The sequence below is a fragment of the Olea europaea genome, chromosome 7 (assembly GCF_002742605.1).
Source record: "Olea europaea var. sylvestris chromosome 7, O_europaea_v1, whole genome shotgun sequence".
Taxonomy (NCBI): Eukaryota; Viridiplantae; Streptophyta; class Magnoliopsida; order Lamiales; family Oleaceae; genus Olea; species Olea europaea.
This window is the reverse complement of record NC_036243.1, coordinates 612,224-626,261: the sequence shown is the minus strand read 5'-3', so window position 1 is coordinate 626,261 and position 14,038 is coordinate 612,224. Positions and strand designations below refer to the sequence as shown.

Below are 14,038 nucleotides of genomic sequence, written 5' to 3'. Positions count from 1 at the left end.
TCGAGAGAGTTCCAGTCCTCGTGCGATGCCATCCATCAGCCCCACTGCGTCATTAATAAGCAGTGACAGTTATATTTCAAATTGCAGTAAACAATTTCTCTTTATGTTTTTTCCTTCTTCGTGCCATTTTATTTTTGCCATTCCTTCACTCGTACTCTTATTTTTCAGGTGACTTTTCAGTTGATGCAAACTTTTTTGGCCGGTATGCAATTCCATACCCTCTCAAATGCATTATTTTATGAGAACTATCAGAGAAGATAACTTTAGTTGAATACTGAAAGAATCCATACAAATTCAACTTATTTCGATATTTTCAATGTTTTGTTTCTGTTCTCTATCAGTGGTTATGTAGAAGATAGCAGCACAGACAGCACTCAAGAAGATTCTGTTTCTGGTTCGAAAGGGCATCTGGATCATTCAAACTCATCAGTTAAATTGAACGGTTTCCATCGGACTGGTGTAGAAAATGTAGGAATCGGTGGAATTCAGACTGGACAAGAAAATAACGGGGAAAGAGTTGGTTCATCTACTGATGAAGAAATTGGGATATCGGATGAAATGGATGCTCAATTTTGGCTTCCACCAGAACCAGAAGATCAAGAAGATGACAACATAGGTAGGGTGGAAAATTACGATGATGATGAAGATGAATGTGGGGAGGACGGTGTGAGATGGGCCAATTCGAGTTCTTTGAGCTGTTTTGGAGAAGAAGGCAGTGGGAGCTACAAGTTCAAAGAAGAAAAGCGTAAAGCAATGGACGAGGTTATGAATGGGAAGTTCAAGGCCCTTGTTGGTCAACTAATTAAGTCTGTCGGCGTTGCCTCTTCTGGAAATGATGGAGAAAACTGGGTGGATATAGTGACTTCTTTATCATGGGAGGCTGCTGCTTTTGTGAAGCCTGGTGCAAATGAGGGTAAGGCAATGGATCCTGATGGATACGTCAAAATCAAATGTATTGCAACTGGTTCCCGCAGCCAAAGGTGATAATTGATAAGCACCAATTGTTTTCTCCAATGTTTTCTTTCTTTCTTTTTCTTATTTTGTATAAATTTTTGGTCTTTTATTTATCAAATCAAATTATGCTTTTATTTAAAGGGTTTACAAGACACCAGTACATTAGTGTGTCAAATGATCCTTGGATTGTTTTTGAAACATTCAATGACCTTTTATTAGGTAACATATCCCACAGGGAATAAATGTGACCTGAGTGGCCTTTGACTGCATGCCAATTGGCTATGAGATGGATATATTGCCAACTTTAATTTGTGCATTTGTTGCCCCAGGCACAAGGATTTTTCTTATGCTACCATAGATTTTCTACTGAACATAAGAAAATTGCAGTCTAATTTCTCTTCCGTAGTTAATGGATATTTTCCTTTTTGTAGAAATTTCATACCATATACATTGAGTTTTTAAATTTTTGGAAAAGCATATCTTTAGTTGAATCTTTCTGAATTCTCTCCTTCCTAAGTCATAAATAATTATAGCTCACGTTTCTTCAATGTAGTCACATGGGTTGTTATGAATCTAGTAACCACATGAATCTATACATCATAATCCCTTTTTCTTTTCTTTTCTTTTTTTTTATAATTTCTGCAGTCGATTAATTAAAGGGTGTGTCTTCAAAAAGCATGCTGCCCACAAACACATGCCAACAAAGTACAAGAACCCTAGATTGATGTTAATTAATGGTTCACTCGATCTTTCTTCCAGTGGATTATCATCATTTGAATCAATGCAACAGGTAAATGGAAATATTATGGTTCCATAAGAATTCATGAAGCATTTGTCTCTTCTACATTATACAAATTCTTTTTCTAATCACATATTAATTAACAGGAGAAGGATATTCTAAAATCTATCGTTGAGAGGATAGAAATGTACCGTCCAAATGTGATTTTGGTTGAGAAATCAGTTTCTCGTGGCATACAAGAATCTATTCTTGCAAAAGGAATGACATTAGTCTTTGATATGAAGCTCCATCGTCTGGAGAGAGTTGCACGATGTACTGGTTCACGTATCTTGTCATCAGATTTTGCTAGTGGCCAACAGCTTAGGCAGTGTGATTCCTTTCAGATTGAAAAGTTTGTAGAAGAACACAATGTTTTAGCTGAAGGTGGGAAAAAACCGAGTAAAACATTGATGTTCCTAGAGGGCTGTGCCACTCGTCTTGGATGCACCGTGAGTCTTCTTCACTGGCCTGTATTGTTGTTTAATGCAGAAAATTTTATGTAGATGTTACGCCATGAAAGATGATTCCTTTTAGGAAGCATATTGATGTAAAAGAAAAAAAGTTGGCATGTTCATATTGTATAGCTAAAGAATATTTCTTGCTAAGCATAAAAAGGAATAGTTTTGGCATGTTCATATTTTATAGCTAAAGAATATTTCTTGCTAAGCATAAAAAGGAATAGTTACATTTAAGTGAATTTTTATTCGAATATGTTACTTTTTTCTTATTTTGAACTTTGATTGATAAAATAAATTGCTAATTCTAAACTTACTTATATGTAAACTATTTAAGCTTATCGAAACATGCTCCTGTTCCCTTTTGAGCAAGTTTGTCTTTTTATCAGATAGGTTAGTCACCTGCATAATGGCTTGCTGGACTACCTGCACTGCAGAGTTTCACATACAAGTTATAAAATTCTTATTTTTCTAACATAGCAATTTACCTTTGAGTTCTGGTGGAATAAAAGTACACAACTGATGTTGTACAGATTTTGCTGATGGGGGCTAATGGCAATGAACTGAAAAGGATTAAATGCGTTTTCCGGTGTGCAGTTGTCATGGCATATCATTTAATGCTTGAGACTTCTTTTCTTCTAGATCAGAGGGCAATGTTCTCGACTATTCCTCTGAACAAGGTGGTGTACCTAGCACTTACTGACCAGCAATTACTATCAATTGATACTGATAAGATAACTGTATTTTGCCAGGAGAATAAAGCTGAAACTGATTCATCGTTGTCATTGGACATTCCCATTTCTGATGGGTTATATGAAACAGTACCTCGCAACCTAATTTCACTATCAGAAAGCAATTCTTCAATCTCATTTGAGCCATATAGCCCAGCAACATTTCCGGGATTATCTCTGTCAGAGTCTCTTAAAAAAGTTATGGATGATAGTTTTCCGCTTTTTTATGATTCTTCTCGAAGTATGTCTAGTCAGCTTGGGTACGACGGGAGGAATCATGAAGATCATGTCGAAGATGAGGTGAAAAAATCTAGTTCTGTGGAAGTAATGGATCATAACGATACAATGCCGATCTTAAGATCTGAGGGACATAATTTGCTCAGTAATGTGGAGCCACATCTGCCACCAGTTTGTTCTGTAGAATCTTTGGACAGACTAGACAATAGTGATAAGGCTGAAGACCAAATGAATAATAAGGATGAGATCAGCTCAGTATTGGATTCTGAAAGTATTTTGGTTCTGATGTCGAAGCGGAATGCTTCAAGTGGAACTGTTTGTGAGCAAAGTCATTTTTCTCATATTAAGTTCTACCGTAATAATTTTGATGATCCTCTTGGAAAGTTTTTGCGGGAAAATTTGCTCAATCAGGTATGTGAAACTTCTGTACGTGGTTTAAATTATTAATTTTCTTGTGGAAACTTTAGTTTCATGTTTTCCAAGATTGCACGAGAAAGAAATGTGTACTGAGTATATCAAACATATCACACATTTTACCCTGTACATTCACAATATTTTATTTGCTGATTATCAGTTTCTAAGTTGCTAGGTAATTTCTTTGAAATCAAAATTGCTCGAAAGGGGTAGAATACTATGAAAATCTGAATTTATGCTCTTGAGTTGTGGATAATACGAAGCTATCGCTACCATTTCAACTTGAATCGTATACATTGTATCAGTCCTAATTAGTATTTAAAAGCTCGATTATGTAGCTGGCTAAAATAAAATTTAGCACTGAACAAAATTTCTTGAAGAATTTTATTTTGTTTCATTATACCCTTGCAGGTTGAGAAGTGTTTTATATCCCTATCTAATATAGAAATATACTCAAAAGTTGTTAGTTCTCTTCCTTTGTGTCCTTAGAATATTGCTACCAAGAAATGGGTCTCTGAATTTTCTTGTTGTGGATGTTTTAGTGAAACTGTGTTCTGCGGAAGCGTTATGAAATTCTTGTTGTAGGAATTTATGTAATAAATAAAAACGATATTTGAACAATCTTGTCGCGTATATATTGAATAATAATTGATTGTTGATGAAGAGTGTATAATACCTCCTATATTTATGGGTAAATTATCCCCTACACCTAGTAGTATTAGGAAATCGAAATAAGAAAACTATAATCCTAATCAACTAAAATATAAAAGTCTTAATCAAATAAAATATAAAAGTCTTAATCAAATAAAATATAAAAGTCCTATTACAACTAAATAGATAAACATAATTAATAGATGAACTCTTAGGAATAGAACTGCAAGTCTCTCCGGACCTATTTTAGTGTGCGTGTTGATGTTCGTTGCAACCCTAGGGGTTCCTCTCGTTGAATCAATGTCTCCTTTGTCATTGTCAGAATCTAGGTTGTCTTATTTTAGCCAATCATCTTGTCTGTCAGGTTGTTCCTTCATGGGCTCGCGATTCTTCTCAACAGTCAGCACAGTCAACATGTGTCTGATTTTGCAGAGAGTCTCACGCCTACCCAATTATTCTGCACTAGATTTACGGTGATTCTCAATAGTCATCGCAATTAGTATTTGCATGATACTGCGAATAGCTTCTTCTATCCCATCTAGTCGTCGTTCAATTTCTTCAAACCTCGGTTCGTTGTTGGTGGTTTGCTTGCTACTCGAACCGTCGTTAGCCATCAAATTAAGGCAAGTCCATATAAATTTTGGCGCAGAAGTGTTATGAAATTCTTGTAATAAGAATTACGTAATAAATAAAAACGATATTTGAACAATCATGTCACATGTATATTGAATAATAATTGATTGTTGATGAAAAGTGTACAATACCTCCTATATTTATAGGCAAATTATCCCCTACTCCTAATAGTATTTAGAAATTGAAATAAGGAAACTAAAATCCTAATCAACTAAAATATAAAAGTCCTAATCAAATAAAATATATAAGTCCTATTACAACTAAATAGATAAACATAATTAAAAGATAAACTTCTAGGAAACATAATTGTAGTAAAACTCTAGTAGTTGTGATGTACTATATGGGATTTCAATCTTAATTTCTTCAGCCAAGAATAATACTCATCTGGTCAGGGGTACTTGAAAGTTTTTTGGTTTTTTGTTTGACAGAATTCAAAACTTTAAGTGAACTGAAGTAGCCCTCTTATTTATGGATCTTGTTGCAATTTTATTTTTCTTTCACAGGGATTCCTGTGCAAGACTTGTGGTAAACCCCCGGTTGGTCATTTTTTCTACTATGCACATCATAATAAGCAACTAACCATTCAAGTTAGACGTCTTCCTGATGATAAAGGTCTGCCTGGTGAAACTGAAGGAAAGCTTTGGATGTGGAGTCGCTGTGGTCAATGTAAATTTCAGAATGGAAGCTCAAAATCTACAAAAAGGGTTTTGATATCCACTGATGCCCGTGGTTTATCATTTGGAAAGTTTTTAGAGCTCAATTTTTCGAACCACTCATCATTCAATTGTCCATCCAGCTGTGGTCATTCTTTTCACAGGGATTTCCTCTACTTCTTTGGGTATATGGTCAATTCCTAACTTCTAGTTTTATTGGAAATGATGTGTGGTATCGTTTTTCTTTTCTTTGTTGGAACACTGCATTTGCTATGCCATGTTTCTGTTAGTTTGTTGTCCCTGATTTTGGTGTATTAATTGGAAAATAAATGTTTTACTATATTCTTGCCATCTGTTTGTCCACATGTAGATCTGGCCCAATGGTTGCTGTGTTCAAATACTCACCAGTTGCTACTTATTCGGTGTCTCTGCCACATAAGATGCTGGACTTTAACTCTTCATTGAGAGGAGAGTTTCTAAAAGAAGATTTTAAGAAGGTAGTACCTTCGTAAAAACGATTGCTGTTTTATTACTATCCGGCTGATTATATGAGCATCAATTTTGACTGAAAATTTTATTTTCCCTTGCCTCTCTAAGGTGTTAGCAAAAGGGAATAAAATGTTCTTGGAGATAGAAGAATCTTTGAAGAGTTTGAAAACTCAATATGTTGGTCTAACTCTCAACATTCAGGGAAAAAGTAAGAAGTTTTCTGATATTGAGGAGATGTTAAAGCAAGAAAAATCTCAATTTGAGGTTAGAGGATTCTTCCTAATTAAAATTTTCTTTTTCTAATTTATTATTGTAGCAAGCTCATTACTGTTGTTATTTTGATTTTTCTTCTTCTTTAATGCATGCAACTGCATAGTGACTGGACGTTTACTTCCATCAACAGGATTAAACATGCTGATGATTAATATTTTAAGATATAATTATTGTCGAGCATGTATCTACATCCTGAAATAAATAATGACAAAGTTCATCAATTGTTTTTGTACCATTTTGAATTAATGATAGCAGCTATTGGTTATTCTCATTTTGTTTGGTCATGCAAATGTAAAATCAGGTTGACATTCAAAATGCTGTTGAGAATGGATCTCGAGATGAGCCTGCATATAAACTTCTAAGCTTGAACAGGGTACGATTGGAGCTTCTGCTTGAATCATGTGTTTGGGATCAGCGTCTACACTCACTTTCGTCCGGCCTTTTTGCGAGTAAATCTATCAAGCTACAAGTGCAAGAGCAACCTCAGTTGAAGGAGGATGGAGCTGATGGAGAAGTCACTGGGGCTGATATTAAGGTGGAAAACTGTGACAGTCCTCTGGAAAATATTGCTGGTTTGGAAATTAAGCTTGTTACATCCATGGAAGCAAATGATTTTACAATTAAAGAAATTCCAATTGATGGGCAAGTTGAAGTATCTAGAGAACATGATGAATCATTTCCTACATCTATTACCACCGATGATATTGCAGGGCCAACGGTAGATGGAAGTAATGGCAATGAATCATCTGTGCATCATTTCCTGGTGAAACCTAGTTTTGAGGTGCATCCTGAGAAGCCTGGTTCCACTGGGAAAGAGAAAATAGATAAGGGAATACCGGTAGCTGCTGATATTGAAAATGACGAGGGTTTGATCTGGACTCCTTATTCAGTAATTCAGCACCAATACATGAACAACCTCCAACAGAGTTACTCCCAAAAATTTGAATCTTTAAGTCACTATGCTGCAGAACTAGTGGCTCATGAACTGATCACAGATGAGGGCTCAAGATTACATATTCCCCTCGGCACTGATGAATATATAGTGTCCGACTATGAAGATGAGTTCTCGAGCATAATAGCTTGTGCTCTAACCTTATTAAAGAATCCACCGACTGCAGCTGAGGAACTAGTAGAGGATGCCAGAAAAGAACGAGGAATGGATGCTAAATTGATTGAGAGCTCGCGGAGCCTGTCTCGTATTTTCTCTTCGACCTCTAACTGGCCATCTTTTAGTTCTTTGGATTCAGACGGAAGCAATTCTTCATCAACCAATGCATCAGAGGAGTCACATTCATCGAGCTTTAATGGGTTGGATTTGTTGGATTCCTTGAAATCTTATGGTGCTGACCACCCGCAAGTCTCTATGGGGTCAAAAGGAAAGCATAAATATTCTGTCGATTGAGAGCTCGCGGAGCCTGTCTCGTATTTTCTCTTCGACCTCTAACTGGCCATCTTTTAGTTCTTTGGATTCAGACGGAAGCAATTCTTCATCAACCAATGCATCAGAGGAGTCACATTCATCGAGCTTTAATGGGTCGGATTTGTTGGATTCCTTGAAATCTTATGGTGCTGACCACCCGCAAGTCTCTATGGGGTCAAAAGGAAAGCATAAATATTCTGTTATATGTTTGTATGCAAGTGAGTTCCGTCAGTTGCGAGACCGATGTTGTCCTTCTGAAGTGGATTATATTGCTTCCTTAAGCCGTTGTAGGAATTGGGATGCCAAAGGTGGGAAGAGTAAATCTTTCTTTGCTAAGACACTCGACGATCGATTAATAATAAAGGAGATTAAGAGGACAGAATTCGATTCATTCATGAAGTTTGCACCCAACTACTTTAAGTACATGGATCAGTGTTATGAGTTGCATAATCCGACCTGCCTTGCTAAAGTTCTCGGCATTTACCAGGTCAGTCTATCTACTTTTTCCCGTGTTTGTATGGCTGTCTAGCTCTTATAAAGCCAAAGTTTGAAAGTTACATTTTGGCAGAAAAGTAAGAAAAAGGAGTATCTATAAACATGTTTGAAAGAGAGAAGTTACTTCTATATTTTGAAGCTTAGCCAACCACGCTCAGAAATATTCCTGGGCCTAATCTTACAAATTTAAATTTCGTAGGTCATCGTAAGAGCAACTAAGAATGGAAAAGAGACCAAACATGATCTCCTGGTGATGGAGAATCTGTCATTTGGTCGAAACATAACGAAACAGTATGATCTTAAAGGAGCTCTTCATGCTCGATTCAATTCTGCTGGCAATGGATCGGGAGATGTTCTCTTGGATCAGAATTTCGTCAATGATATGAATGATTCACCTCTATATATCAGTATGAAATCGAAGCGTAACTTGCAAAGAGCTGTGTGGAACGACACTACTTTCCTCCACGTGAGTTTTGCACCCAATTTTTTACTAAATATCTTAATCTATATTGTTCATAACTAAGGGCTTGGGCTTCTCACTATCCTTTTTTGCTCGCTTTCAGTCGATCAACGTGATGGATTATTCTCTACTTGTGGGAGTAGACACTCAACGTCGGGAACTGGTCTGTGGCATCATAGATTATCTCCGACAATATACATGGGACAAACAATTAGAGAATTGGGTCAAGTCTTCGCTGGTTGTTCCTAAGAACCAGCAGCCAACTGTTATCTCTCCAAAAGAATACAAAAAGAGATTTAGGAAGTTCATGGACACCCATTTTTTGTGCGTGCCCGACCATTGGTGCTCCCATAGATTGAGTAACCCCTGCAAACTTTGTGGCACCGCAACCGAGGAGGAAAACGGTTCTTTGCATTTGAAGCCTCGAGAGCGTGGGGATTATGATGACGATTCTAGACCTCTAGCAAAGTCTCTAGAGCAACCCAAACATGCAGATAAATCTCGTCCCAGTTCTCCAAATCATGGACGAAATGGTTTTTCTGCCTGAACGTTATCAGTCCACTTTCGTGTTAATGAATTTTACTGTATGTTGTGTAGATATTGGTTCAGTATGGCCGCTCACTTTCTGCTGTTTTTTTCCAGCAAAGTTGATGGGGGCATTACGTCTATCTTCTTTTATAGGTTATTTCATATTTATTGCATATAAGTTTTGTATGTATATCTTCTTGAGTAATTGTAAAAAAAGAAAAAGAAATTGTCATTGGTATTCTCTAGAATTCTATTCTTTTATATGCTATGAATGGGAACGAAGTATTAGGGATTTGGAAATATACCTTTGCCTTTTACAGATTATTCCCAGATCGTCTCGGATTCCTCAACCAGCTTAGCCAGGCCGATTAGACCTGTCTGGTTCACCGAGAAATGTGGTGGGACTTGGTCGATCCGGTCAATAAAACAGGATGAGTTAGAATCCCCTGTAGATGCTGATATGGAGAATCAGTTGTATGAACCAATGACCAAAATGATACCTGAAGGTTGATACATTCACATGCCCATCGCAGCTCGATCCATCGTCGATGGCGTCATATCAACCAAACCAAAAATTGAGAAAATCATTTGAAGAGAACTTATTGTAAATGGAGTTAGGTTGAGGGGGACGTGTTTTTCAAAGGTCTGGCTTTTTTTGCAGCTTGATTAACCATGTGGGCTGAGAGTATTACGGATCAACCGCAAGTCTCTATGGGGTCAAAAGGAAAGCATAAATATTCTGTTATATGTTTGTATGCAAGTGAGTTCCGTCAGTTGCGAGACCGATGTTGTCCTTCTGAAGTGGATTATATTGCTTCCTTAAGCCGTTGTAGGAATTGGGATGCCAAAGGTGGGAAGAGTAAATCTTTCTTTGCTAAGACACTCGACGATCGATTAATAATAAAGGAGATTAAGAGGACAGAATTCGATTCATTCATGAAGTTTGCACCCAACTACTTTAAGTACATGGATCAGTGTTATGAGTTGCATAATCCGACCTGCCTTGCTAAAGTTCTCGGCATTTACCAGGTCAGTCTATCTACTTTTTCCCGTGTTTGTATGGCTGTCTAGCTCTTATAAAGCCAAAGTTTGAAAGTTACATTTTGGCAGAAAAGTAAGAAAAAGGAGTATCTATAAACATGTTTGAAAGAGAGAAGTTACTTCTATATTTTGAAGCTTAGCCAACCACGCTCAGAAATATTCCTGGGCCTAATCTTACAAATTTAAATTTCGTAGGTCATCGTAAGAGCAACTAAGAATGGAAAAGAGACCAAACATGATCTCCTGGTGATGGAGAATCTGTCATTTGGTCGAAACATAACGAAACAGTATGATCTTAAAGGAGCTCTTCATGCTCGATTCAATTCTGCTGGCAATGGATCGGGTGATGTTCTCTTGGATCAGAATTTCGTCAATGATATGAATGATTCACCTCTATATATCAGTATGAAATCGAAGCGTAACTTGCAAAGAGCTGTGTGGAACGACACTACTTTCCTCCACGTGAGTTTTGCACCCAATTTTTTACTAAATATCTTAATCTATATTGTTCATAACTAAGGGCTTGGGCTTCTCACTATCCTTTTTTGCTCGCTTTCAGTCGATCAACGTGATGGATTATTCTCTACTTGTGGGAGTAGACACTCAACGTCGGGAACTGGTCTGTGGCATCATAGATTATCTCCGACAATATACATGGGACAAACAATTAGAGAATTGGGTCAAGTCTTCGCTGGTTGTTCCTAAGAACCAGCAGCCAACTGTTATCTCTCCAAAAGAATACAAAAAGAGATTTAGGAAGTTCATGGACACCCATTTTTTGTGCGTGCCCGACCATTGGTGCTCCCATAGATTGAGTAACCCCTGCAAACTTTGTGGCACCGCAACCGAGGAGGAAAACGGTTCTTTGCATTTGAAGCCTCGAGAGCGTGGGGATTATGATGACGATTCTAGACCTCTAGCAAAGTCTCTAGAGCAACCCAAACATGCAGATAAATCTCGTCCCAGTTCTCCAAATCATGGACGAAATGGTTTTTCTGCCTGAACGTTATCAGTCCACTTTCGTGTTAATGAATTTTACTGTATGTTGTGTAGATATTGGTTCAGTATGGCCGCTCACTTTCTGCTGGTTTTTTTCAGCAAAGTTGATGGGGGCATTACGTCTATCTTCTTTTATAGGTTATTTCATATTTATTGCATATAAGTTTTGTATGTATATCTTCTTGAGTAATTGTAAAAAAAGAAAAAGAAATTGTCATTGGTATTCTCTAGAATTCTATTCTTTTATATGCTATGAATGGGAACGAAGTATTAGGGATTTGGAAATATACCTTTGCCTTTTACAGATTATTCCCAGATCGTCTCGGATTCCTCAACCAGCTTAGCCAGGCCGATTAGACCTGTCTGGTTCACCGAGAAATGTGGTGGGACTTGGTCGATCCGGTCAATAAAACAGGATGAGTTAGAATCCCCTGTAGATGCTGATATGGAGAATCAGTTGTATGAACCAATGACCAAAATGATACCTGAAGGTTGATACATTCACATGCCCATCGCAGCTCGATCCATCGTCGATGGCGTCATATCAACCAAACCAAAAATTGAGAAAATCATTTGAAGAGAACTTATTGTAAATGGAGTTAGGTTGAGGGGGACGTGTTTTTCAAAGGTCTGGCTTTTTTTGCAGCTTGATTAACCATGTGGGCTGAGAGTATTACGGATCAAGAATGGCTTATTTTTGACGATATATACAGAAAGAAATAGACATGGCACGGGTTTCATGTTGATTATGGCCTGTCAAGTATTTTTTAAGGTAATATTGTCATGTACAGTGCATTCCTTGCTAAACAAGGATGAGAAACCAGCTTTAAAGGGCAAGTCATTTTTCTGAGATTAATATATTTCCCACATTAGGATCTTTATGTTAAAGAATTAGTGCCTATACTGAATATTCATCATCCGTTGAGTCAAATGAAACTTGTTGGACGATCAAGTTCAACTATTGAATTTGCTACATGTACAATCTAGTTTGACAATTTTGATTGACAACATCACATTCATCTATCTCAAAAACTATTTTTAAAATCAATGGCTACAATTTTGACACCAACACCATCTTCAAGTATGATTGTACAAATAGCATAATTGAAAACTATTCATAGTTGAATGATTTGGGGACAAAGACTCGTAAATTGAAAAGATTGACGACGAGGGTAGTGTCCTAAGTGAAAAATCTAAGGCTGGACATGGTCTGATTGTGTTCGGTTCTAACGAGAATCAAACCGGACCTGAAATTTTCGAGTATTTAGTAAGTGGAACCGTCAAGTCCAAATTTAATTATGGAACCGTTCGGAGTCAATTCCATTCGATTCAGTTCGATTCTCAGGTTCCGTATTATAATTAAATTTTTTTAATATTTACAAAGTTATATTAATTCAACTAATGATATTTTCAATCTTAGCTCTTACCAAATAACGTAGTCTAATTTTATGTGTTTTTTGCATCTTTCTTTGCTGAGTCTTTCATAGAATTGATTGTTAAAATCACAGGAAGAGGAAAGTAACAAGCTCAAAATAACTAAAAAAGGTGGTGTCGAGATTCAATTCGATTTCTCCAGAACGATGGAAACGACGGTAAAGTAACAGATTTGGATAAATTTTAGATTGATTTGATTAAGTTGGCTTTGAACTAAAAATCAGAAATAGAAAAATCATATTTTTTGGTCTGAACTAAATTAACTAATTAACAAATTTATTTAGAAAAAATAAATTAATTTAAAAAATTAGGAAGATGCAGTTCTTGATCTAGAAACCGATTCAAATCCGTTGGTTCTTGATTCATATATCCGTTCGGATGTTTAACTTAAGAAGAACCGCTCGATTTGGGTTCGGTTCTACTCGGAAATTTTGTCCAGTCCTATAAAAATCTTCCATCTACAACAAGCGTTAAACGATGAAAACCAATAAAGAAGTCCAACAAACTGCTGGTATTGGATTCCCATTTCTGCATCCTTGTAGGTTTATTAGCTCGTTGGACATTCTTTTTTCATAAACCATTTAAGACTGGTAACAATGATATCAAAGTAGCACCCTTTCTTGGAAGGCTCTCGACATGTCATCTGATGAGGGCTACTTCTAGATAACACTCGTTTGGTAGTCACAGATCTCAGAAAATAGCCCACCGTTGACGTCAATTTTGAGGATAGGTGGATTGCATCGACTAGGTTGGACAAATCTTCCGAACCGAATAGACTGAATCAAGCTGAATCGAACCCGACGATTCTTGTCAAATTAAATACCTGAACGGATATCTGAATTCAGAGCCGACGGGTACGGTTCAATTCTCGATTCTAGATCAAGAACTGAAGAACCGAATAAGAACCGAATCTTTTTAATTTTTTTTATATTGAGTAAATCAAATTATTTTAATTTTAATTTTAATTTTTTCTAAACAAATTAACAATTTCTAAATCTAAATTTTTGGCCCAATAATTTGTTTCATTTCTAATTTTTTTAATTTTTGGCTCCATTATCCATCTTATTGTTTCATTTCTTAACCCAATAAAATTCAATCCACTAAATAATTCTAAACACCTACACTAAAGTGCATAACGTTGTCTCGACTCTCCCACTCACTCTCGCAGCCTTGCTGATATTTCAAAACCTATACAATCGTCGGTCGATACAGTGACCTCCGATTGAAGTTGCGACCTCCGCCGACCGAAACTTTGACCGTAATGATCATTTGAACAAGGTAGTCTACTAATCTATGACATTCTAAAACTACTGAATATATCATTAGTTGTATTTATATAATATTGTTATAAATGTTAAAAAATTTAATTATAGCACAGAATCGAACCGAACCC

At 36.7% G+C, this 14,038-nt stretch overlaps 2 protein-coding genes across 2 annotated transcripts; both read left to right on the top strand.

The window, feature by feature from the left end:
• The first annotated feature begins 6 nt into the window (after nucleotides 1-6).
• LOC111396606 (putative 1-phosphatidylinositol-3-phosphate 5-kinase FAB1D) lies at nucleotides 7-9,473 on the top strand. Its single transcript, XM_023023024.1, has 13 exons — nucleotides 7-86; nucleotides 169-202; nucleotides 342-980; nucleotides 1,600-1,744; nucleotides 1,840-2,181; nucleotides 2,721-3,566; nucleotides 5,357-5,691; nucleotides 5,877-6,003; nucleotides 6,104-6,259; nucleotides 6,570-7,399; nucleotides 7,704-8,175; nucleotides 8,383-8,649; nucleotides 8,747-9,473. Exons 1-13 carry the CDS (start codon nucleotides 26-28, stop codon nucleotides 9,188-9,190), a joined length of 4,698 nt encoding a protein of 1,565 aa, XP_022878792.1. The 5' UTR covers nucleotides 7-25; the 3' UTR covers nucleotides 9,191-9,473.
• Nucleotides 9,474-9,875: 402 nt separating this feature from the next.
• Nucleotides 9,876-11,498, top strand: LOC111396605 (putative 1-phosphatidylinositol-3-phosphate 5-kinase FAB1D). Its single transcript, XM_023023023.1, has 3 exons — nucleotides 9,876-10,200; nucleotides 10,408-10,674; nucleotides 10,772-11,498. Exons 1-3 carry the CDS (start codon nucleotides 9,883-9,885, stop codon nucleotides 11,213-11,215), a joined length of 1,029 nt encoding a protein of 342 aa, XP_022878791.1. The 5' UTR covers nucleotides 9,876-9,882; the 3' UTR covers nucleotides 11,216-11,498.
• Nucleotides 11,499-14,038: the final 2,540 nt, after the last annotated feature.

Excerpts from the sequence above, each read along its gene's own strand:
- LOC111396606 (XM_023023024.1), top strand. The coding sequence starts at position 26 with ATGCCATCCATCAGCCCCACTGCGTCATTAATAAGCAGTGACAGTTAT. Across the intron at positions 981-1,599 it reads ACTGGTTCCCGCAGCCAAAG|TCGATTAATTAAAGGGTGTG; the intron begins GTGATAATTGAT and ends TAATTTCTGCAG. Across the intron at positions 7,400-7,703 it reads ACTGCAGCTGAGGAACTAGT|GACCTCTAACTGGCCATCTT; the intron begins AGAGGATGCCAG and ends TATTTTCTCTTC.
- LOC111396605 (XM_023023023.1), top strand. The coding sequence starts at position 9,883 with ATGGGGTCAAAAGGAAAGCATAAATATTCTGTTATATGTTTGTATGCA. Across the intron at positions 10,201-10,407 it reads AAGTTCTCGGCATTTACCAG|GTCATCGTAAGAGCAACTAA; the intron begins GTCAGTCTATCT and ends TAAATTTCGTAG. Across the intron at positions 10,675-10,771 it reads ACGACACTACTTTCCTCCAC|TCGATCAACGTGATGGATTA; the intron begins GTGAGTTTTGCA and ends GCTCGCTTTCAG.